The 23882-nt window shown below is 41.5% G+C and overlaps 2 protein-coding genes across 5 annotated transcripts in view; one reads left to right on the top strand and one right to left on the bottom strand.

Annotated features, from left to right (window-relative positions):
* scarb2c (scavenger receptor class B, member 2c) overlaps nucleotides 1-23882 on the top strand; it is a 106297-nt gene that overhangs the window by 50483 nt on the left and 31932 nt on the right. For all 3 annotated transcript variants that reach the window (XM_086052733.1, XM_086052732.1, XM_086052734.1), the window contains exon 3: nucleotides 10288-10497. The gene's annotated coding sequence lies outside the window, so the exon portion shown is untranslated. The remainder of the gene's footprint in view (nucleotides 1-10287; nucleotides 10498-23882) is intronic.
* The window catches only part of rai14 (retinoic acid induced 14), a 44164-nt gene that overhangs the window by 2203 nt on the left and 18079 nt on the right, over nucleotides 1-23882 (bottom strand). Inside the window, exons 4-21 of one of the 2 annotated variants that reach the window (XM_086052729.1) lie at nucleotides 18280-18410; nucleotides 14972-15060; nucleotides 14246-14310; nucleotides 14044-14101; nucleotides 13617-13687; nucleotides 10889-10995; nucleotides 10297-10478; nucleotides 10006-10031; nucleotides 6711-6797; nucleotides 6368-6448; nucleotides 5439-5543; nucleotides 4883-4984; nucleotides 3516-4193; nucleotides 2055-2521; nucleotides 767-935; nucleotides 448-615; nucleotides 220-378; nucleotides 75-140 (exon numbers count right to left, since the gene is read on the bottom strand). In XM_086052729.1, coding sequence (XP_085908855.1) covers nucleotides 75-140; nucleotides 220-378; nucleotides 448-615; nucleotides 767-935; nucleotides 2055-2521; nucleotides 3516-4193; nucleotides 4883-4984; nucleotides 5439-5543; nucleotides 6368-6448; nucleotides 6711-6797; nucleotides 10006-10031; nucleotides 10297-10478; nucleotides 10889-10995; nucleotides 13617-13687; nucleotides 14044-14101; nucleotides 14246-14310; nucleotides 14972-15060; nucleotides 18280-18410 — 2811 coding nt within the window. The remainder of the gene's footprint in view (nucleotides 1-74; nucleotides 141-219; nucleotides 379-447; nucleotides 616-766; nucleotides 936-2054; nucleotides 2522-3515; nucleotides 4194-4882; nucleotides 4985-5438; nucleotides 5544-6367; nucleotides 6449-6710; nucleotides 6798-10005; nucleotides 10032-10296; nucleotides 10479-10888; nucleotides 10996-13616; nucleotides 13688-14043; nucleotides 14102-14245; nucleotides 14311-14971; nucleotides 15061-18279; nucleotides 18411-23882) is intronic. The other variant, XM_086052730.1, reaches the window with a different exon arrangement.

The following is a 23882-nucleotide window of genomic DNA, read 5'->3' as shown; positions in this document are numbered from 1 at the left end:
AGCAATAGGGCTGACAATCACTATTGTGTGATTTATGATTGAACAAACGACAAACACTTGGGAAAACTTAGTACCTGAACAGCATAAAGAAGATGCATCCTGTAGACTGACACAATCTCATTGTGTTGCTTCTTGGACTCCTGAGATGTGAGAGGACGAAGTGTGAAGGAATGCAAATGTTGCAATTCAACATGAAAGTAAAGGTGGACTAAATCTTACGGCTAGTTGGTACTGCAATTGTTTGACTTGCTGCTGCATGGTCTCCAGCTGCTGGTTCTGCTGCTGTCTCTTGGAGGGTGACCCTGAGCTGTACGAGAGTTGTGATAGGCTGTTTAAGGCGTCCTTTAGCTTGGCCACTTCCCGGGACAGGTCATCTATCTGGGAGGGACGAATGCGTCTGCATTAGCTCCACGACATGCCTTGTCTGACAGGTTCAAAGTGACTGACCCGCTTGTTCTTCTCCCTCTCGGAGGCCACGTGATTCTCCACCAGCTGCTTGAGCTGACACACAGCGTCCTGGGACTCGGCCAACCTGGAAGTCAGGCTCTGGTTCTCTTTCTCCCTTGACGTCAGAACCTCCTGGATGGCCTCCCGCTCTGCTCGATTGTCCCGTGCCTTTTGGTTGGAATAAAATAGCCGTTAGTGATAAACCCGCAGGGTGAATATGCCAACCTGGGCAATTCCCTCACAGAAACTTCCCTTTGGATCATTACTTGCTTCCAACTTTGTGGCAACAGTTTGAGGCTTGGTTCCGTCCGCCACTCACCTTCTGCCAGGCATCAGCCGCCTCCAGAGCCATGTCGTCTTGCTTTCTGAGGGCCTCCTGGAGGAGCTGCGTCAGGTGGTTCACCTCGCCCTCCAGCTGCTCTCGCATTTTAGCGTGTTCCTCGCCGGAGATTGAATCGTCCGAGGTGGTGTCTTTCTCCAGCGCCAGCCTTGAGGTGAATAACCACATGGTTACACACAGAGTGGAATACTCCTACTGACGTAGAAATTTGAGTTTGATCAACATTTTCCAGAAAGATATCTCTCTCACATCAAACTTGGATTTAAAACCATCATGTTTGTTGTGCGCTTCTAAATTAGTACAAACTACGGCCCGTGGGCCATTTGCGGCCCGCTGTCCATTTTTTTTTTTTTTTTTGCGGCCCACGGCATGTACTAAAAGTAACATTAACGCAGCCCGCAATCCTAATTCTCCAGGTCTCAATATAATTGTCATGTGTAGCTTATTTGTTTGTTTACCTCGTCTCCCACCTCCAGACTGGAGGACAGGTGAGTTCACACAATGACATTCTTACTTTGCTAGTCTGCCTCCACTTAGACAAAGAATTTAAAAGATAACAAATATAATAAATAGTGAAAGCTATATACTGAAGGGGGAAAAGTGGGTAGGCAATGTGCATAAGAACAATTTGAAAACAAAGACCATTAAAAAAGAGTGTAAAAAAATTCAAGTATTGCACGTTGGAGAGATATTACATTGTGTAAATCTTCAAGTGAGCAGGATTACAGAAGAAAAAAAATATTGCACATTGCAACTGAAAAATCATAGTGTCATTTGTTCTGGAGTCTGTCGGTTGGGAGGAAAGTGAACCTCTGACCAAAATGTCTGGGCACCCCTGTTCTAAATGATTAATTCGCCAACTATTTTGCTTTTTCTAAGGAGTTTTCCCACTTTTTTTATGATGCCACCACAGAAGGGCACCTGTGATCAGTTACCATAGACCAGGAAATGGAAATTGTCCTTTCTATAATGTTCTAATATGCCACAAGATAGCAAATAGGAAAGTAGTGATTTGTGCCAAGGAAGTATGTTGATGTGATGCATCTCAACTGAGAGACTAAGGTCTTTCTATATAGGGAGGGGCTAAGTTTAGCCTGTGTTGTTAGTGGAAGTTACTGAGATTCTTTGCTGTATGTGCATGTACACATGCATTTCTGATTACACTTTTTTTTTCCCTTTGCAAAATCGAATCAAACTGCAAGCAATTTATTTTTAAGGGTGACGTAAGATGAGTTTCAAAAAAAGTGTCAATCACTCCCTCGCTTACCTGTTCTGGAAAGCGTCCAGTTGCAAGGTCTTTTGGCGGAGCTGCTCTTTCAATTCTTCCGACTGGCTTTCCAACTCTTTGATGGCGTTTCCTAACGACGACATCACTTGAGCGTGGTCGGCGAGCGCCACAGAGCTCTGCGCCTGAACCTCCGCCTCCTGCCGCAGCTGCGAGATCTCCTCCAGAGCTGCCGAGTACTTCTTCTCCGTGTCGGCGAGCAGCGTCTGCATCTCCTCCAGCCGGTTCTGCATCTCCTGCTGCAGCTCCTCTGAGGGCGGCGACGGCGGCCGGCCGCTCTCGGCCAGCTGCCTCTGCGTGGCGCCGAGCTGGGCCCGGGTTTCGCTGTAGGAGTGCGACAACTCCAGGAGGCGGCGCTGTAGTCCGCAGATGACCTCGTTGAGCTGGGACTTCATTTCCTCAAAATCTTTGGCTGCAGCCTCCACAGGAACTGTGCCCCTGAGAGCCTCCTAATGAACGGCAATGATAGACTGGATTAATAGACAGTTAGGGTTGGGCATGAATAAGCTACTTATTTGAGCCAATTTATTTTCAACAGTTTTTTTTTTTAACAGGGTAATGTTGCATCGTTGCTCTTGATGTCATGCTGGCATGGATTTAAACGCTTGGCAGCAACTAGCGGTACACAACTAGGTCCACCTGGCTAGCGTGAATGAAGTGTTTCACATGCTGTATCTCCGGGTAACGTTAGACCATTGTCTTGTTTGGAAAACGCTTCATTGGAAAACCTGCCTCGGTGGGTGCTACTGTTTTGGTTAGCAACTGAGTCCAGCAGTTGACGGGCGATAGGTTTCTGTTTGGAGAGAGGTACTTGTTTTTTTAAATGGAGAATTACTTGAGGCACTGTGTCTATTAGAGTAGGGGACAATATTTGAGGAAGTACAATATTTTGGTCGGGAGTGTATTTAATGTCCCTGTGTAAAATGATGCCTATGAACGGGGTTTATTTCGGTGACTCCTTTTCTGCTGGAAAAGGGAACACATCTGTTTGAGGTGTTTATTTGTCTTAACTGGATGACCCAACCTGCGCTCTTAAAACTGCTGGGTAAAAAGTAACCCAAATTGGGTGAAAGCAGTAACCCAGCGCTGGGTCCAAAAGGGACTGAGCCAATGTTGCGTTATTTATATCCGGCGCATTGGGATGAGGATTTGACCTAATGTGTTGGGTCAAGATTTTCATCCAACAAGGGGTAAAATTACCCATACTGATGAGTTAAAGCTAGCAAGAAAAGGTTATCAGTATAGCTGTGGTTAAAAATATTCATTTTGTTACACACAGCTACCCAGCAAGTGTGTTACGAAAACAACCCAGCATTTTTGGCTGGGATTTGCTGGCGACCAGTCCGGAGCGTATCCTGCCTCTCGCCCCAAAGCCGGCTCGTGAGGTTGAGCGGTTTCAAAAATGGATGGATGGATGACTACTGGTGCAAAAAATCTGCATACCTGGAGCATCCTAATCTCCTCCTGTGCCTCCTTATACATCTCCTCCATCTTTGCCGTCCTGGCCTCTTTCTCCTCAGCGCTCCGTTTCTCTTCCTCAGTCCTCCTCAGCGCCTCCTCCAGCTGTCTCGATCTTTGAGCCGCGTTCTCGTGCTCGCAGCCCGTCTGGACGAGCTGCGCCTTCAGCTGCTTTACTTCCTGTTCGAGCGCGGACGCTCGCCGCTGATTGGCCAAGTCGCCTCCCATCTGCGCTGTCAACTTCTCCACCTCCTCCACGGCTTGATGGTATCTCTCCTGGGTGTCTGTGAGCTTTGCCTGCAGCTCCGCCAGACTCTCGATCAACTCTTCTTCTTTAGCTGTTGCCCTCGCACTTCCCTCCTCGCCCATTTCTCGGCTCCTCTCGTGTTTCATCAGAGCCTGTAGCGCGCGGTTCTCTTTTCTGGTTTCCAGCAGCTTCACCTGGACACTCTCGAGCGCCTGTCTTAACAGTCGCGTCTCCTCTTGGCTCCCCCTTATCCCTTCCTCCTCGATTCCGTCCTCCCGCGGTGCGTGGGCGGTGGAAGGTACAGCTGCGGCTAGCTCCAAGTCATCCCGTGTGGAATGGAAGGAGGAGTTAGAGGTCATGCTGTCGGGACGGCTGGTTTCTTTCAGGTCCTCGTTTGCTTGGAGTGATGGATGTTTCTGCAAACAGGAATCAGAGGCTCAACATAAACAACACTGGGAATTAAAAAAAAACATAAAATGCCCTTTTCCCAGTGCATGATATGGCATGGCTATACATGCTACTTGTTTCCTATTTTTAATGGCAAAACAATGTACTATTTCCAAATGATGAAACGGCTTACTATACCTTGTAATATCATTTCAAACTCATCTAACATTACCCATCAAATAATGGTCTTACAGGTTATTTAATTTACAAAAAAACCACACCAGAAGTGAGCGTGTGTACAAAGTACGTGGTTAAAACTCGCCGTAACCTCCACTAACAACCCAGGCTAAACTTAGCTTTTACTCTACATACAAAGACGTTAGTCTGTGTTAAGATTTATCACTCCAACATTCTTCATTCACACTATCTACTACTTTGCTATTTGCCAAGGCTTTGGTGCCATCTTGTGGTATCCTAAGAGCATTACAGAAAGCGCAAAAAAAACGTGAATAGGTGGCTTTGGTGCTTTGAATTGTGGTGGTGAGGTGAAAAAAACAAAACGCAAATTGGTGAAGTTGTGAGTAGCCGCCCACAAATAGGCAGGGGGAGGGGGGGGTCTTATTGTAAAATCAGCCACCGAAGGCATGTTGAGCTGACTAGTTGGTACAGTACAGTGAAAAAGCAGCATGAGTCCTTTATTGTGTTCAGGGCCTCTTACCTTAAAATTGCTGGCCAGTTGCTGGTTTTCCAGAGTGAGAGCCGTAATCTTTGCTTGAAGGGCTGAAACAAGAGCGGCCGATGGAGTAACACCGGATTCAACCTGTCGGTGCATACAACGCATCATATACATTAGCGGCTGAAGACACTTGAGAAGCATGAGCTCAGGACCACTCGCAAGTCAGCCAACAACAAAACAGGTCCTGACATGCAAGCGTTGGTTAGACCTCCGCAAGAATGCTGAAGGTGAACAAGTTGAGCTCGAAACAGATGTCTCGTGGCACTACTCTCTCAATATCCGCGTACGATCTAAACTTTGCAAACACGTTGAAAAGTAATGTGCTGAAAAACACATCTATAGAAAAACGTTTTCATGTGTAATACCTGCAATGTGAAAACATTTTGATGAATATGCTTTCACATAACTCATACTACTGTATATTCTGTCACTGTTTTGACTAATGCTCTACTTTTCAAGGTAATGATATGATGTCACTCGGTATCCCCACGTTTGTCTAATTGTGTTCTCTAAAGGGCTAATGCAATGTTTGAATTACCTTGGGATCCAGTTCGTCTGCGTTTGTCGAGTCGTCCATTGTCTCCAGCAACATCGTTCTCTGGTTGTTGCGCAGCCTCTCAAAGTCCTCTCGGACTTCATCATCCTTCCACATGAGAACAAGGGGGAGGGAGTAGCGGGGGTGCGAGAAAAGGTGGAGTGGGAGTGGAGATTGGGAGAGGATAAGAGGGAGTAGAGGTGGGACCTCTTTGTGCATTGACATTTTGCTTTTGTGTTCTGCTTCATAATTACGCTGTATAATGTAAGATGTCATTGGGTACATTTTAATTCTCATTTAAAATGATCTAATGCTGTCATACAGACGTTTCGTAGGTGTACCTTTACAAAGATAGTGATGCTCACTTTTGATCATGTCAGAGGTATCAGTTTAAAAATATACTGTAAGTAAGGCTGGGGTTCTCGTATTGGGGTCCGTGAGCCATAGCTTGGGAATCAGCAAAAATAATTTGTAATAAATGTTGTTCTATTTTTTTTTTTTTTTTTTACATATGAGTCCCTGGTTTTGGTTGAATCTGAAATTTGTTTTGTTACCATTTGTCCAATGATTTATTTATTTTATTAATGATTCATCTATTTTCTTATTTTGTTCAATAAAGTGATTGAAAGTGCAGTAATACTCCATGTAGAAAAATTTGCTGTGAGGGTGAGATTTTTCCTGGACTTTTTTTTTCTTTCATTTCAGCCCTAGCTTGGGATATTTTTTGGGGGGGTTAGGGTTAAGTAGAAAATATTATATGCCGTTTATTTTAGAGTATGAGCCACTATACAGTAACAGTACAAATGCAGTATTATTTGGTTGCTCTTTGCAATGGTGTAGAACTGAACTGTGCTTTTAACATTGTAGTATAACTATAACGTCATGACTAATTTGTGTATGATCTTCTAATTTCCAGTGTTCTTGATCATTACCTTGTAGTTAAATCGTTTTGGAGTGTCACTTTTGTTGGATGAGGGTGTTCCAGAAACTGAAGGAGAAGATGTTCCAGACCTCTGCAGGCGGACAACGTTGAAAATAAGTTTCTCATAAATACTTATTTTTGCATATGGACAACAAATCCCAGAAGCTTTATTAGGGTTGGTTTTATCTGCAAATATTATTTGATGTTTGCTTTTGGGAAACAGCTGATCCAAGGTTTTTAGAACCACTCACAGAAAACAGGCCAGGCTACAACTGTGTACAACGTTTACAAATGTGTATTAATACAGAGTGCAGGACATTGATACAAGCAGACAAACAGAGACATGCATTTACCTGCAGTGGGCTAATAGGTGGTGGAGGTGCTTTTCGTTTTTTGGGAGTTGTGATCCGTTCATCACTTAGCTTAGCTACTTGATCATACTATAGAGGTCAGCAAAGAGCGAAGGGAGAAATGGAATCAGTGGTGGTTAGTTCAAGGAGATTCAATGACAGTGATAATAAGAACTGAGTGTCCTCTAATCATAACAGGTTTACACAAGCTAGGACGGTTAATATAGAAAGATGTAGAGATCATTTAAATGTGGCTATAAAGACATTTTATTGTATGTATCGTATTTCCTCAAATAGTGGTCTCTGCTATAATTGACACCTTGCCCCAATTCATTGTCCAAGTGGAAAAAAATAATAAAAACTACACCTCAAATAAATTAAGAGATAAAGAAAAGGGATAGAGAAAAACGTTTGTGGGCAGTAGAACATAACACATTTTGAGTGGGTTAGTGTATGCGAGACAAACTAATGATTTATTTGTGAGAAAAAAAAATCCATCCATTTTCTATGGCACTTGGCAAATTTACAATATGTTATATGCACCCCCACTAGTGTAAACAGGGTTTTCTGATTAATATTGCGTGTGTGTGTGGAATATGAATGGAGCAAAATCCACCTGTTTTTATCAAGCTCGGGGCAGCCATTTGGCCACTTGTTGTCAACTGAAAATAACATCACAGTAGGGCTAGGCGATTTATCAAAATGTAATCGTGATTTCGATTTTGGCTTCTCTCGATCTTTAAAACGTTATCGAAGAAAAAAGTTTGATGTGCAGAACGGCGTGGTGTGTGTGCAAGTTCCCAACATTGTAAAAGGAACCTGAATGCACCATATTGCTTTCGTAGCAAGCGCGTATGTAGCGTCTGTGGTTCTGCCGTCCCTAAGCGTCGTTTCAGCTGTTTAATGACATCTGAATTGGAGTTTACCATGAAACTAAACACACAACAAAAATAATTACACTCTTTGTACATTTAGGGAAAATACATGTTTCATTTTAAAGACATCGCCAGTGGTAATTTTTAAGTAATGTAAAATCCCATTCAAATGCTAATGAGAAATTAGCATCATTTTAGGGATTGATATTCCTTCAAATAATACATATTGACATACAAATGGTGTAGAAACACATACACAGGTAACATGACAATACTCAAAGGGACAAATCCTTCTCAATTTGTGTAAAATGTGTTATATTAACAGAGTTCAATTGCAACTACTTATCTCATTCTAAATACTGTACTCCAAATTCTCCGGCTAAATAGAGTAATGTACTCCATGCACACACGGCACCGCACTGCCCCTAAGAGGCCAACGCGCACACAGCATTAACAGCCGTTTTTTAAATTTTTTTTATTGCTATTGTTTTATTCAGATTTTATTTTCTTCATTCAAGTTATATTTATAGTTGAGTAGGATTCAAGGAATTTTCCTTCCCTCAAAATTCAAGGACACAAGATCGAAGGACTTTGTTTTTTATACCAACACACATTTCTGTCACGGTATGTCACGAAATATGACACCCGAGGTCACACGTTAGGCCACTAAGTCCCAAGACTTGTGAAAAGAAAGAGAACAAAAACGAGATAAAATAAATATGATAGAGATAATAATTTCTTATTTTATCTCTTCATTTCTTGACTCATTCCCGGATTGAATCTGTGCAAAGATACAAGGTAACAAAGGTGTGGATGTGGCAGGGAAAAAAAAAAACATATTTACAAGCTCATCTGAGCTCCACAAAAAGATTACCGTAGATGGTTCAAGAATAAAGTGTTCAACGTGCAGGGGTGAATGGACGTGATGATGATGTCATGATAGTCTGGTTTTTTTTTTTAGTTCTAGTAGCTGACTAAATACTACGTTTTGAAATCAATGCATAATCGTTTCAATCTCAATCAAAATCTTGATTATTATTATTTCCATAATTGTCCAGCCCTACATCACAGCCCCTACATAATGGCTCAGGTAACGACCATCACGGCTTATGTGTTGTCTGGGTTTGGTCATGAGCTGAGACCATTTTTGACTTGACTTTCCCTATAAGTCTATCCCAAATGATTTTTGGGCAAGAGGCAGGGTACATCCTGGACCGATCAGGGTGTACAGCCAGGGCAAACAAGGATTCACATTCACATTTACACCTATGGACAATTTATAGTCGGTAGTTAACTTAAGAAGCATGTTTTGTGGATGTGGGAGTAAGCCGGAGAATGCAGTGAAAACATGCAAAGGAAAGCAAGAGCTGAGATTTTAATGTTGAACCTAACCAATAGGGCACAGTGGTGTCTTCCACAAAAACTTCATCTCTGTCCTTTGAAAAACACATACGTCCAATTTTGGAAACATCTTAAATTTTCACGTTAATGCGATGTCTGTGAGGCGGAAACACCATTCATGTAAAAATAAGAAAATTGACAAAAAAATGGACGTGTTTTTCACAGGACAGCGACGATATGAAGAAATTCATTATGATTTAAGGCCTTCCCTCTAATAAACAAATACCCAACCTACTAGACTCTGCTGTTGAGTAAATAAGCACCTCCACTAAATGAGGAAATACATGATTAAATCTAGAAACGTAGGCAAAACAATAGCTTTGTCTTTCTTAAGGCCCTGATAGACCAAACCGACGTCGGAGGTCGTGAAGCGTCGTGGCGTCTGAATGCGCCGTCTGTTTGGTGTGGTGGCCACCGTCGTAGTGTCGTAACCTGTCTGTAAGCGTCTTGGGGGCGGTTACGCATGTTGAATCGGCGTCGCCTGCCGTGACATTTGGTCACTCTGATTGGCTGTTAGCTAGCAAATCAGCGCTTGGATCACCAACGGGGTGTGACAAATGTGGAAAAACAGTGGGCACGCCTCCGCTGCCTTAATCTTCTTACAAGTACAAGAGTGAGGGTTGACAATGTAAGTATTTCACAATATTGTGTCAAGAACATGATGGTTTACTTAGCGTGGGAGTTCATCGTGAGCGAATAATAGAGCTGAATGCATTCTTTAAGTTTTTATAATCCGCCCCCGGCCAACAGCTTTCCGGTTAATTTTTCTAACCATGAGAAACGGTGACTACCGCCGCCGATGGTATGGAAGGGTATTACATCTTATGAAGGTACTTTTAACAGTCAGCGTCGCTGTCTGTCGTTGCGGTGTATTCCTCCGGCGTGACGTGCCGACAGCCGGCCGGACGCCTCAGGGGGTAAGCGTCTGTCACTGTTGGCCAGCGTCTTTTTGGTCTATCAAGGGACTTTACAGTTCACTCTGACTGATTTGTGTAAAAACGTTGAAATGCATAGTTTCTTACCGCAGGACACATGGGAGACTTGGGATCTGTAATGTGTAAAAAGAAAAAGATTAATATAATATAATATATACTGCATACAATATATATATCTCAACTAATTGGTACATGCAAAAGTAGTACTACTTAGACTTTCCAGCAGATGGCAGTGTTGACTATATTGACACTCAAGAGGCATTATTCTTATACAGTACTGTACGGAAGTGCTAATTTAAGTGTGTCAACTGAATATTTGAATTTTTCATGTTTATATTGATCATGTGCGTGCATGTGTTTTTTTTTTAGGTTTCTCACCAGGGAGATGCCTGGTCAGAGCAGCAGTGAGTGCAGCTTTGACCTCACAGTTGGTGGACAATTTGGCATAGTGCAGGACATCGTGGCCATGCAAATCCACCGCGGATAGGAGTGCCCCTCTGTGGACCAGAACTTCGACGACAGCCACCGCATTGGACTCTGTGGCGAGCATCAACGCCGTCCTGCAACGTGCATTTAAAAGTTGGTAGTCACAGTACAGCAAAGCCTGAAGTGTGCTTGGGCTATTTAGGGATTTTTGGGGGGAACCTATTGACTGTTGTTTGCAGAAAAAAAATATCACACGTTCACTTCGTTTGTGCACAGGCCAAAGTCAAGTGTAATATAAAAATGTTGCCTTGGAGCCATCTTGTAGCATCTTGGAACCAACCAACCAACTATTTTGAAGTGAGGGGAGGAGCTTCATTTAGTGAGCCTTGTCTAATACAAAAAAGTGCTTTGCTGCGTTCTTGTGCCATCTATAGGTCTTACGTCATATGTCGGGGCCATAAAGCGAGAACCCCCCCTACGCACTGTGGTCAAACACCTTGCTTTTTGTCCGTGTTTTCAAATTGGCTGCTGTCGTGCTCCCTACCTGCCGCCGTTGTCAGAAGTGCTGATTTCAGCGCCGCAGTCCAGCAAAGTGATGCACACTTCAGCATGGCCGTGTTTGGCTGCCAGGAGCAGAGGGGTGTGCCCGTCCTTTGGGGAAAACAACAGCAGTACCAACATTAGATACAGAAAAGGAAATAACCACCATCTGGATTCAAATGCAAACCCTACGTATTGTAACTCGTGTGGAGTGACATCAGGACATGAACTTGGACGTTAGACATTACCATTCGACATGAATGGTATGTTCAGTAACTGTGTGGTGAGAGAAGTCACGGAACTATGTGAAAAAAAAAGGGCAAATGCGTCATGGCACACAAATGCCAAAGTGAGGATGAGCAAATAGGGTGTGTTTTTTTTCTTGCCTACAATAGTACAGTGGAATCTCTAAAGTGAAAAAGCCAAAAGTGGTGCAGGGGTGGGAACATATCTTATGCTTTTTCTTTGGCATTCCGATTTTCTCTGATAGCACGGTAGAAACGAGAGGGCAAAGAGGAAAAAGTGTGATGATCATACATCATGAAATGATTGTCATAGGATATGGTTTGGCATCTTCCTGTTCCCTCTCCATTACGTCTGTCAGGCACCTCAAAGGTTGAGCAGCTTTACTTGATTTTAGTTTTATGGTATTGCCTTTAAGGGGTTAGCACAGTGAACAACTTTTTAGATTTGGAAGAGATTTTATTCCTCAAAAGTATATTTGATATTTTCAGCCATTATCATATCAGGTATTTATGTCCGCTTGGGGTCGCCATCCATACATTCAGATGTTTAGTGGCGGTGATAGTTAAGCCAGGTAGGCTGCTAATGTGCTTCTGGTTACTGTATTTTGTGTCCGTTTGTTTAATGACTCGTTTCAAAGAGCACCTGTGGTTGTTTCCATCCTCCAATCCAACTTTTATGGATCGCGATTTATTTTAACCAGAGTTGGTGGGTTGTATTCAATTAGCTAACGATGTTTACTTCACCATAGGCATGTAATTGAGTAACCGTACTGTACAATAAAACAATCAGTGAAATACTGAACCCGCAATAAGTGAACCGCGATAAAAGTGAGGGATGAGTGTGTTGCACACACGTTTTATTGAAATAACTGAAAAATAACATTGATTAAATGCATGTATTGTACTTCAAGTTAAATATATGCACATTTTATTCAGTAATTCTTCTACTTTTATAGTCACTACCTATGGGTTATAAGACATTTATGGGACAGAGGCACTTGTTTAACCTTGCTGGCATTGTTGATACTCTCTTTGTAGTGTAAAAGTATTAACGGGGGGAATGAGGTCATGTGTAATGTATCATGTTATGTCATGAAGCTTTGATCCACAGCAGATTACAATTAAGCATTACGCTGACAGTCATATGCAGCTGCAGAGGGCAAAAGACGATCAAGGAACATTTATATTACAAGCCTGTTGTGCTTCCGCACGCATGCGCTGAGTAAAAAAAACATGTAGCAGCACGCTCAGAAAGCAAAAAGTGAACATTTGTGAAATAATGACAGGAATTTATTGTACAAAAAAAAAGCATTCTTTTCTTCTTTTTTTTTTTTAACTATTTACTGATTGCGGCTTCTAGTAGAAGCATTTATTAATTTTAGAAACCATTATTTACGTTCACCAAAATTACATATTGGTTTGAAGCTGTTGGAAAATGCTTTTTTTTTTAGTTGCTTTTATGGTCGTTTATTTTAGTTTTTTACATTTTTAAACAAAACGTATGCACCACCTGTCCTGGCTGCTTGGTATGATGTGGCTTAAAAGCAGGAATACAAACTTTCCTTGCCATCTTTGCCACACAAGTACCATCTTAATTTCTTTTACTCTTGAACAACAATGATTGTTAAATGTGCAAAACGTGAAGTCTACCTACCTTTAAAGGTACGTTTCTGTCATACATCATCAAAGAGCGAATAATCATATTTTAAACGTTCGTAAATTGGTTCATTTGGCCGTTATCCTATTTTTTTCACCCACTTGTATGACAGTTAGAAATGTTAGACTATTAAGTCATTCTCCGTACAGTTAATGGAGGCTTCATGATGTGCAAATGTAACTACAATTAAAGAGTCCCGCAAGGATTTCACCGCATTTCATTATATTCAACTGAAAACACGAAGGTGTCATACTACCAAGTTGTATTATCTCTGGCAGGAATTTAGGTTTCCCATCATGTCAACAGATCCATCTGTTTCCGACATATGTAAGCCCTAGCACATTGCCCTGTTTTTCTTTCAAGAACTTGCTGAGTGTTTATTTAAAGTTGTGAGAATGCCACACGCGGGCAGATGATGGGCGCTGGAAATGTAAATAACCTACACACACATTCACCAAATATCATGCTATCCACTCGGATCAAACCACAGGTATGGAGAGCCACTGAAATGGAGACCACATGTCTGCGGTTTGAGAGTGCAGTTCCCACAGTACACTGACCTCTCTAGCACAGACGCAGACATGCAAGGCATGCACGAAAGTGACGCAAAATACAGAAAAACAAATTAAATCAATTTATGAGTGCAGCTGTGGCCCCCCCCTGTGATTTATTGCCTGTCACTTTTTACTTACCGGTACTCTATTTCGGAAACATAAATAACATCAAACAGAATGCATAGTGGAAGTGCGTGACTACTTTCTGACTTATTCCCTCGCACAGCCCTGTCTGTCTTTCCGTAGAATAGGTGGACAAAATGACAAGGTACGTACGGCGTCTTTTAGGTTGATGGCACTTTTTAGTTCGCACAGAAATTGGACAGTCTGGATCTTTCCACCAAGCGCTGCGGATGAAACAAGACAGAGAATACATTTTTTACAAAAAGCAGCATTCCTCCGTGATTGCAAAAGTGGATTACACTGACTTCAGACAGACCAAACCAATTAAGAGAGCATTCTTTCTTCCAATACTACAAGATGAGTCATTTTTGATCATTCATTTCATTCATAATTTTACTACTACGGCACAACCTTTGCGTTCAATGAATTGCAGTTCATTTCCATTTAATCACTTAATTCTAAGAATGGTTGTATGATTTTGGCTATATGAGATGAGGGCTTACAAAAAGATAGTTTCCCATACCGTGGTCCAAAAATTCATCCTCAATAAAATGAACTTTATACATGTTGGAACACTTACCAGCGTGATGCAAAGCGCTCCTTCCTGAGCCGTCAACTGCATCAACAGGACATTTGCTCTGGAAGGGAAATAGGTTATCTATGAGTTGGTTTGTGAAGGGAAAAGCTCATTTTCTCAAAAGCCAGGGGCGAGTTAGTTCCCCGAATACCTAATATAAAAAAAAAGAAAGAAAAAAAAAGTGTCTTCAAATATTGGAAGTTACCTGAATAAGCCTTTTGCAACACTCAGTGTGATTGTTCTTGGCTGCCAGGTGTAACGGATTTAAACCTAGTGATCAATCAAACAGTAAGTTTATGCACTGCAAAAGTTAATTACAAGTTAAAGTAAAAGCAAATATAAATAGAGAAATACTTCCACATGAAAGTCAAAATACTGCATTTTTTAAAAAACTTTCCTTCTTCTCCAAATACATTCCTTTTACTAAGATTACAATAGTCATAATTCTGAAAATATTTTAAATTTTCTCCAAAAAGGTCAGATTTTTTTTTATTTTATTAGTCATTCATCAGTAGGCCTCGGTATGGATTTGGAGTTCCAGATTCAATTCACAGGGGCCCGATTTGATTTACGATTCCCAATTCACTTTGACTTCCCCCTTTAAGCTAACTGCCACCATCTAGCATTCGTATCTCGAAGTTTTGCTCGCAAGTCAAAGCAAAAAAAATCCGCTGAGTGACAGATCGCATTTCGGAAAAACTCGTAAGTCAAGGCACCGCTGTTTTTACCACTTTTTTTCCCAGTGGATCCTTAATCCTCCTTTGTAATTACCACTATTCTATCATCGAAACATTTAGTAGTTTATGTAGATGTGAACTAGAATTTCATATGGTTTCACTACATTGGTCTTCTTGGCCCATGTAAATGTCAGCTGGCAAGCAAGTTTAGCTATTGCCACTATTTTGTGCCCAACTGTGTGCACAACACAAACCTGCAGCATCAGCCACCGTCGGGTCAGCGCCGTGTGAGAGGAGGACAGCTAGGCAGTCGGTGTGACCGCGTGATGCTGCTACGTGAAGACTGAACAGAAAAGAAACAGAAAGATGATCACTGAAAATGCAACTACAATGGCACGCAGTACAGTACAAACCTCCACCAAGTTACACTGTTTGTCCATTTCACAGAGCATTTGTGCTTGTCAGTTTGTTAGTTCGCAGGCTACTTTCTCATTCATGGGGAATGATGTAAGATGTGAGGCATAGACGGGCAGGACTCCCTCATTGGCATTCTGGGGAAGCAGGGAATGTTTCCATTGTGACCCAAGAGAAAATAAATTCTTGAAATCGTGGAGTGTCAAATTTGTGCTTGTCCATTTGCTATTTAGCAGACTGCTTCCTGGTTTAAGGAGAACACTTGGGACTAGGTTACAACCGAAATGGATATTTTTGAGGTAGATTACGATATTTGACAGAATATTATCCTGATAATCGATTATCGGTCCCTCAACGCAATATATGAATTACAGGCGGGTTTGACTTTTTACAGTACATTGTCCTTTAGTATTTGTTTAACTTTATAACAGAGAAACAAATCAGAAACATTTTTTTTTTCTTTTTCAATTTTTGAATGTCATGCCTATGGTGTAATGTGTTGGGGGGAAAAAAAAAAGTAGGCCGGGCCCAACTTGGGGCTCAAGACTTAATTAAGTAGGGCACAGACATAAAAATAATGTATTGCACCACTGCTAACTAATAAACCCTGAAAACTACTGTAAACAACAGGGAAACGATACTGTACCTCTAGCCTACACACGTACATACTTAGTGGAGGTCTCGACAAATACAGAAAATGGCTCTTCAACTTCCTTAATGTGGAAGTCGACCCCAAAATGTTCTTTACTATGTCTATGTATCCCCACTTGTCTAAACACATCATGGGGGCCGGCCATTTTCCCACTTTGTTGACTGAAAATGACATCAGTTTCTCTGGTAACAACCAGTCATGGCTCAGCTTCAGAAAACAGGTGAGGCGTGATTGGTCGTTACCTGAGCCCTGAGCAACCGTGATGTCATTTTCAGTCGACAGAAAGTGGCAAAATGGCAAAATTGAGATGGACAAAAACGGGTGGATTTTGCTGCTTAACTCATACGCCACGAACGCAATATTAATGCTGTGTTTAGACTAGTGGAAGCGCATAGAACATATTATTGTCAAGAACATGTTGGGGTTAACTTCCTCTTTAAAGATCAATGGTAGTGATGAAGGGAAACACAATCAACACCTTTGTTAGAAAAAATGCCCTTGGTGTTAATGGTGGATGTGTGTTTGAGTTCAGAAGGCAATCAACTGAAATTGTTTCCAGCCCAATGAGCAAATTACACACATGCAGATTCTCTTTAAGACACACACACATACCACAGCTATGCCCACATGCCTTTCGATCAGCTTTTTATCACCATGGAGATGCCATGGACTCGCCCTTTGTGCCGCTGGCTTTCAAAGACTGGACTGCCACATTCTTTATGATGAACAAAGGTTGTGAGTATCTGCAAGCATGTGTTTTGTGTGTGTGTGTGTGAGAGAGAAAAGGTCAATGATGTGAACTAAATGTGTGGCGCATTTGTTTCGCCAGCACGCTCAGGTATCGGCAGCTTCTCCCTGCTTTGTGACGTTACTGCCTGCTCACACGTGCAGGTCAGCGGGTGTTGAGTTGCAAGGGAAAAAGAAAGAGGTCGAACATTAACAAGCCGGCTACTTTTTAAAATGTCAAACCGACAAGGCTAACAAAACAAACATTTTATTATTAGACCCACTTTTTGACGCATTCATTATTTTTTTTAGGGTGGATTTACACTGAATGTTTCACGGTGCATTGAAGGCGCTGCAGAGATTTCAGGCAGGTACTGGCTGCTTAGTACACGTGACAACAATCTCCCATTTTCTTCATGTCTGGATTTGGGGTAGGGTGGCAAGATGGAAGCCTTATCTTACAAAGAAAAACATGTGTTGAGTAACTGTAAACACAGTCACATCAGATGTTTGTGTCACTTAAAATCTATATGGCAAAAAATGGGTTATGGCCCACGGGCATTAAATCGGAATGGGCACTTGGCGCTACCTTAACCGATTAAGGCCTAAAGCGCCTTTCTCAATAGCTTCCCAAAACCTAAGATCGCCTTTGGAATTACCCTTGAAAACCTGAAGTTCTTCCAGAAATTCAACCCTTACAAAATGATTACCTGTAATATCCCAGCCCCTGTAGCAGACAGAAACATAATTCCAAAAGAATTAAAGAGCTTAGACATGTGGCTTTCACACAGGCAGAATTTATTATTTACTGTTTCAATCGAAGATGTAAAAATAACCTGTCAGTGCAAGAGGAGCACTATTTTAATTTGAAAAAAATCGAGGGGTAATTACCATCCTCTATTCTCTTACAAAGATATCAATATCGTAAATGTCCGCAAACCATATCATATCACGTTCGACTGGTTCCACTGGTCGTGCACGTCATCTATATATCACTGCCGTTACTTACTTTAATCAGAGCTCCCAGCGATCGACGGCGTCTGCCATTAGCCTACCAACGGCTAGAAAAAATCTGACAAAAAACGACATCCTCCGCGGTCTCGCGACACCGTCACGTGTATATTCTGATGCATTAAATTGGCTAAGTGACGGAGAATTGGATTAAAAAAGGACAGTGTCATATCCACTCCCCCGGTTTGAAAGGTAGAAAGACGCAACAGCGCTCCCAGCTCTAGTGGTAGAAACGCAGTTATGCGCTCCCGGGCGTAATGGGTTCAAGAAGTAATCAACCCCAAAAAATATTTACCAGAATATGTTCAATGCAGGCCCACTAGTTGAAACATGGCATTCTGATTAATTTTGTGTTTGGGGAATATGAGGTAAGCAGCCAAATCCACCCTTTTTTGTCCACCATTTTGCCACTTGCTCTCGACGGAAAATGACATCACAGTTGCTCAGGTAACAACCAATCACGGCTCACCTGTTTTCTGAATTTGGTCATGTAAGGTTAGCAAGATGAGCCGTAATTGGTCATTACCTGAGCCGTGAGCAACTGTGATGTCATTTTCAGTTGACGGCAAGTGACAAAATGGCCGCCCACTGAGATGGACATAAACGGGTGGATTTGACTACTTGACTCTCATTCCACAAACACAACATCAATCAGAATGCTGTGTTTAGACTTGTGGGGCTGCATGGAATAATACATTGCAAAGAAAATTTCGGGGTTGACTTATTCTTTAAAGTGTAATTTAGGATCTTTTTACTTACGCTGATTTGCCTTCACCGTCTAGCTTCACAGCGCTGGCGCCTTTCTTGGCGACAAGCGACGCCACCTTCTCCGCCTCGTTGTGCTCCACTGCAGCAAGCAACCGCTCGTCATTTTTGTTCCACTCGTTGACCTATGGAGGCACAAGTGAAAGTGACTTAGCCAGTCATCAAAATCAATGTTCTAACAAATCTACCGTGCTACTACAAAACTATGACGGGTAAAGTAAAACCCAGAAGATAGTAAGATTTGGAGGAAAATTTGCCTCTAAAGCCATAATGCATTAAGTTACAAGAGCACGTTTTTGCTTTTTCTTTGGCTTTTTTGTGTTCTTGCGATGCCACCATAGTAGCGTACTGGCGATAATATATAGTGAGGGGGTATTCATGTCATATCCATAGAACCACCAATTGAAACGACCATGCTTACTATTTTTTATTTGAATGTCTCATATTTATGGCCTAGACGTTTTTTTCATTCGAGCACTTACTGCAATTTTGACTTTACGACTGTATTAGCATAGGTTAATGATACTATATGTTGCGTTCGGATTACGTCGCTTCCCAAGGAATGGAATCCCGTCGTAAACCAAAGGCCCCTGTAATCTGTCACTCCTCAACAAAGCGTGACTAGTACACAATATATTTTAAAGTTGTTCACAACCAATGTTCAACTTTTTATACTTGGCAGTTAAGAATTTTTTTTGTATTTAAAAAAGTTTTTATGATGGCCAACTTTATTTCAATATCCAGCATATTCTGTGGGAAATATTTTAAATACTAAGATTCCAGTCATCGAACAAAACATAGTGTTCAACCTCAGAGGTTGCGCTGTACCACGTTCATAACACGTAGAGCCCCAATTTGGTCAGCTGTTTACACATAAACTGTTGAAACTGTCATCCTTGCGCCAATACTTAATGTGAGTCATGTTTCTCCAAGGCCGAGAATGTTTCTTTGGCTTAAAGAAAAAAAGAAAAAAAATTGTTCTCATGCACATAAACAGATGTGTACACAAACGGGCACACGTTCCTTTTGCTGGCAGGCTACAAAGACAGGTATCTGAACACCAAAAACCTGAGGTCATACTGAGAGAATCCTGCAATACAAAGTATGAAACAAAGTTGCGGAAAACCTGCAAATTTCAGCGAGCATAAGTGACTAGTAAGTGATTACACGCAGTCCGAATATATAGCAACTCCATGCAGACAACTGTACAACGGACAATACAGTACAACTGACCTGATAGCCTACTGACCTGCACCATAATAGCATTGCGAACTCTTTGACTCCATAAATTGTCGTGCTGCACAAAGTGGGGCCTGTGTATGCCAGCACAGTATGCCAATATAGAGATAGATGGTGAAAATAGCCTCTGTGGCAAAGCCCCAAACGTAATCAGTATGATACATTTTACACAGCGGGTGGAAAATTGGCAGTAAAGCCCTCGGCTGTCATTGAAAGAGATAGAATGACAACTAGGCGCTGCTGCAGTACAGACCACAGAGTTGACATGAGCCAGTGTAATGAATTGAAAAAAATGGAAGAAATGCTGACTTGGACATTGTCCACCCTCTGTTCGGGAAAGTTGATCGTTTATCTCCGGTAGTTGCTAAGACACCACACTTGAAAGCACTGACGAGGTGAGAGACTATTTCCAAGGAAATGTGAGATGAGCTATTTGAATGAGTAAAAATAACAGACTGTATATTAGGACACAGGCAAGGGTCATGTTAAGGAGATATATGGCCGCCAGGTGTTTGACCAAGTGTGCCGTGATCTATTACAATGCATTACACTGCAAACTTAAAAGTCAAACACAATCCGTTCCAGGTTAGGTTCATAAGAAACTCAAAATTGTCTATTGGCATGAATGATTGTTTCTGTGCATGTGCTGCTTGTTCAATTGGCTGGCGAGTGGCTACCAGTCCAGGGTTTACTCCACCTCTTTCCCAAAGTCAGTCAGTCAGCCAGTCCCAAAGTCGCAACCCGAGTGAGGACAAGCGCCATAGTAGAAATGGATGTACACAATACATATATCCAAGACCTGTGTAGGTAGTGTTGATGCCACTGTGACATTTTGCTGGAGGATATTAAACAGAAAAGTAAAAAGGACAAAGGTTGTGCTGTGTATCATCATATCATTTAATTTCTCGCCACATACACTGTAGACACCAGAAAATGCCAAAGCTTGTAAAAAGAGGTATGCAAAAACATTACTACAATTGCCAGTAAATCTCTTTAAGTGTTCACCTTATGTGAACCTCTGAACGTGTCTACAGGCTAAAGACTACCAGATGCTTCCTGATCAAATAAAAACATTTACACTGCACTGCTAATTACTGTGGCTGCTGTCATTAATCAAGTGTTTTAAAACCTGTCTTACAACAACTGAGGCGCTTTGTTTACTTTTGTCTGTTTGTCAGAAGTTCACATATTCATTAAGTTCGTTTTCATTCTTTGAATTTACCTCCAGTTGGTGGTGGGGGTGGAATCCAAATATTAGTAGTCCCTCTGCTAGGACTGTTAGGAATTGAAATGTGTTCAGTCGACTTTTAATTATGGACAAAATGCACATAAGGTCTATTACCAGTCTGAGAGAGGTGTTATCAAAGGCATCTAGTGCAGCTGTATTGCAAACTAGACATCTCTCGGTTGCTTACAACATAGATGACAGCTGCAAAGTGATGGACAGTCGCGCACTGTTAGTCAGTGCTTTGAGATATTGATAGGAATTTCGCATGATGCCAAAGTTCAGCAAGTAAATAAGATTGTGTGAAAGATCACACATTTGTTGCTGATTAACAGTAAACGATGTGTGGCTGACCCAAGTTGGGCTTGTTGTGCAGCGCGTTACAACATTTTAGAAAGATAATACTGTTGACAAAAGTTCAAACTGGTATCTTCGCAGAGAAAAAGACAATAGAATTTTGCACCATTCCCGAGAATGGTATTTGGGAGAAAAACAATCATCCACAGCCTAGCTGCCGCTTGGTGGTTAATAGGCTAAACGAAAGTGAAAGGCTGTCACCATAAAGCAGCATGACACCGATGGCATTAGACGACATTGTCATGGACAGGTTGAAGTGGAGCGGAATGCGCTGCTCCACTTTCAGGCCCATGTAGCGTCACGGTGGGGAGGCCGATGAAATAATCATGTGCTCGCAGAGAGCGTGACTCAGCCCCTGACAAAAGTGAACAAAGTGGCCAAATGCAGGCAAAATGTGCTACTTCAGTGTAGATGGTCGCATTCAAACTTTAAAAGACCAAACACAAACACTATAACAGAAATGTCATGGGCCTTTTCCGCAAATACCTTTAGAGGAAGGATATCTACCTACTAAATCAGTTATACATGGGAGTAATCATTTAGTTACAGTAACTATCGCTTTTTACTGTCATGCCGTGGTGTAGGGCATTACTCATTATTTTGGTAATATTATATCAGGAACATTGCAGTTTTGAATGGTTGTCTTGTGGGACATGGATGTATTAATGTTATACTTGACAATTTTGCACTTTTGTTGAAAGTGACTCAAAAATAGTACTTGTAGTCGTGCGACTCGTTACAATTCAGAGAGAGTAGTCTTGTAATGTAGCAAATAACTTGGCTAACTTTGCAAATAAATTAGCTCTCGACAAAACAAGCATGTTTAATACTGCGTGATCGTGTTTGAAACAAGATCAACAGTATTTACTCACTCTTAATTTACCTCTTGGGATTCATTTAGTATTGTGTATGTATGATTTTCCACATGTTGCACGGCACAGTAAGGTCTCTCCCCATTTTGCCTTGCCCCGGCAGTGCGTCAAGGGTCACTAATCCTGCAATGATACTGTAAACCGGTAACGTCATTGTTCCTCTGTGTGTACTGGGAAATAGAATAGTCCTCACTTCCTTTGTAACTTTCAGTGGAGTCGGGACAACTCTAGGTGAGCGCCGTCTCAAACTCTTTCTCTTTCAGTTGACTTGGTAAATGCAACAGGGTGTGGACACCAGTCCCTCTTCCCCTCACTGTTTTTAGCCAGACACTCATTTAGACACACAGAGAGTTTGCTGATAACACTAAGAGTTTCCTGTTTGTCCAGGCCATAGGCTGGCGGCAGGGATGAGAGTTAAGGAGCTGAAGAGGTAGGAAACAAGGAAGGAAGAGGCAAATTGGAAAAGGAATGTGGAGGAATAAAAAGACAAAATATTAAAAAAAAAAATATATATATATATATATATATATATATATATATATATATATATGCATATATGCATATATCTTCTTTACCCCTCTTGCCTCTTTTTTCCCCACTTAATGTTCAAACCACAGGTTTATGTGAAATTCCAAAGAAAACACATACTTGGGAAAACACCCATGGATGTTTGTTTACCTCCTGGTTTTTGCTCAAACAAAAGTGATTTCTCTGTTTCTTTGAACTTCCTCTACTCCATCAAGGAAAAACAAACACTGATGTGGAAACAGTACTTCCTGCGGTGCACGAGTATTTTTCTTAATAGCACCATGGTCACTGAGAGCAGATCGAGCTAGATGGAAAAACATTTACTTTCCAAAGACCCTGACATTTCACTTCAAAATACAGGTAAAGCTGTTTTTGTTGGTGTGAGGATAAAAGGTGTTTAAGTGGACGAGTTGGGGACTTTGATGACTTACTTCCACAAGCTGTAGAGCCAATTAGATTCTACAATTTATGCTTGAACGCCTTTGTACAGATCTTCAATCTTCCTGTGATAATCAACTACAGCACATCTTTGAAAATCATTTCACAGAAAACGATTAAGAGACATGGATTAAGGCCAAAAGAATCTGTTAATTAACAATTCCCCTACATTTGGCATAGAACTGAATTAAATTCAGACTTTGCTGATTGGAAGACAAAGAGCACATAGCAAGTACTAAACTGCAAAATGCTTTTTCTCCTATAGGTTAGACTTCCTTGCAGTCTACGAAAAAGACAACACTAAGTCCAACGGGAATAACTTGGTAGTTTTACAGGAATATGCTTTGTTTGGAAAAGACAGGAAAGAGATGATAGGACGTGTGTATGTACGGAAGAATGAAAGGAAAAGAAATGGCAAAGGAAAGCCAGAAACCGACACATTTACAACTTCTTTGGACTTTGATCGTCTACGGCTGTAACTGCAAACGCCTTATCTGCAACAAAGCAGATGTTCTCGAATGTCTTCAAACAATGCGTCCTTTTTTTTTTTTTTTTTTGTCGCGGCACAGACAAAAGAGTTTACCGTAACTTCATTGGGCAAACAGACATGAATGCAAGAAAAAACACCCACACTGGAGTCAGATTTCAGAGGCTCATAATGGCTAATAATGATCTGGACTCCAAGTAAGGATAGTAAAAACAGTGAACAGCATGTGTACCTACACCGTAAAAAGACACTTTCCTGTAACACTGGCCTTTGGAAAAGCTTAAGTCATCTATACAAAATCATCCCCTATGCAATCCAAACTGCTTATAAACAACTCGTGCAGTTCCAGGAACAAATCATCAAACCTATTGTGTTCATTCATCATAAATCTTCTCACAAATTCAAAAGGTCTCTCGACTTAATGCTGCGACTATACATGTGTGATTTGCAA

The sequence above is a fragment of the Filicampus tigris genome, chromosome 15, assembly GCF_054856515.1.
Source record: "Filicampus tigris isolate MCC_2025a chromosome 15, RoL_Ftig_1.0, whole genome shotgun sequence".
NCBI lineage: Eukaryota > Metazoa > Chordata > Actinopteri > Syngnathiformes > Syngnathidae > Filicampus > Filicampus tigris.
This window is presented reverse-complemented; position numbering and strand designations above follow the sequence as displayed.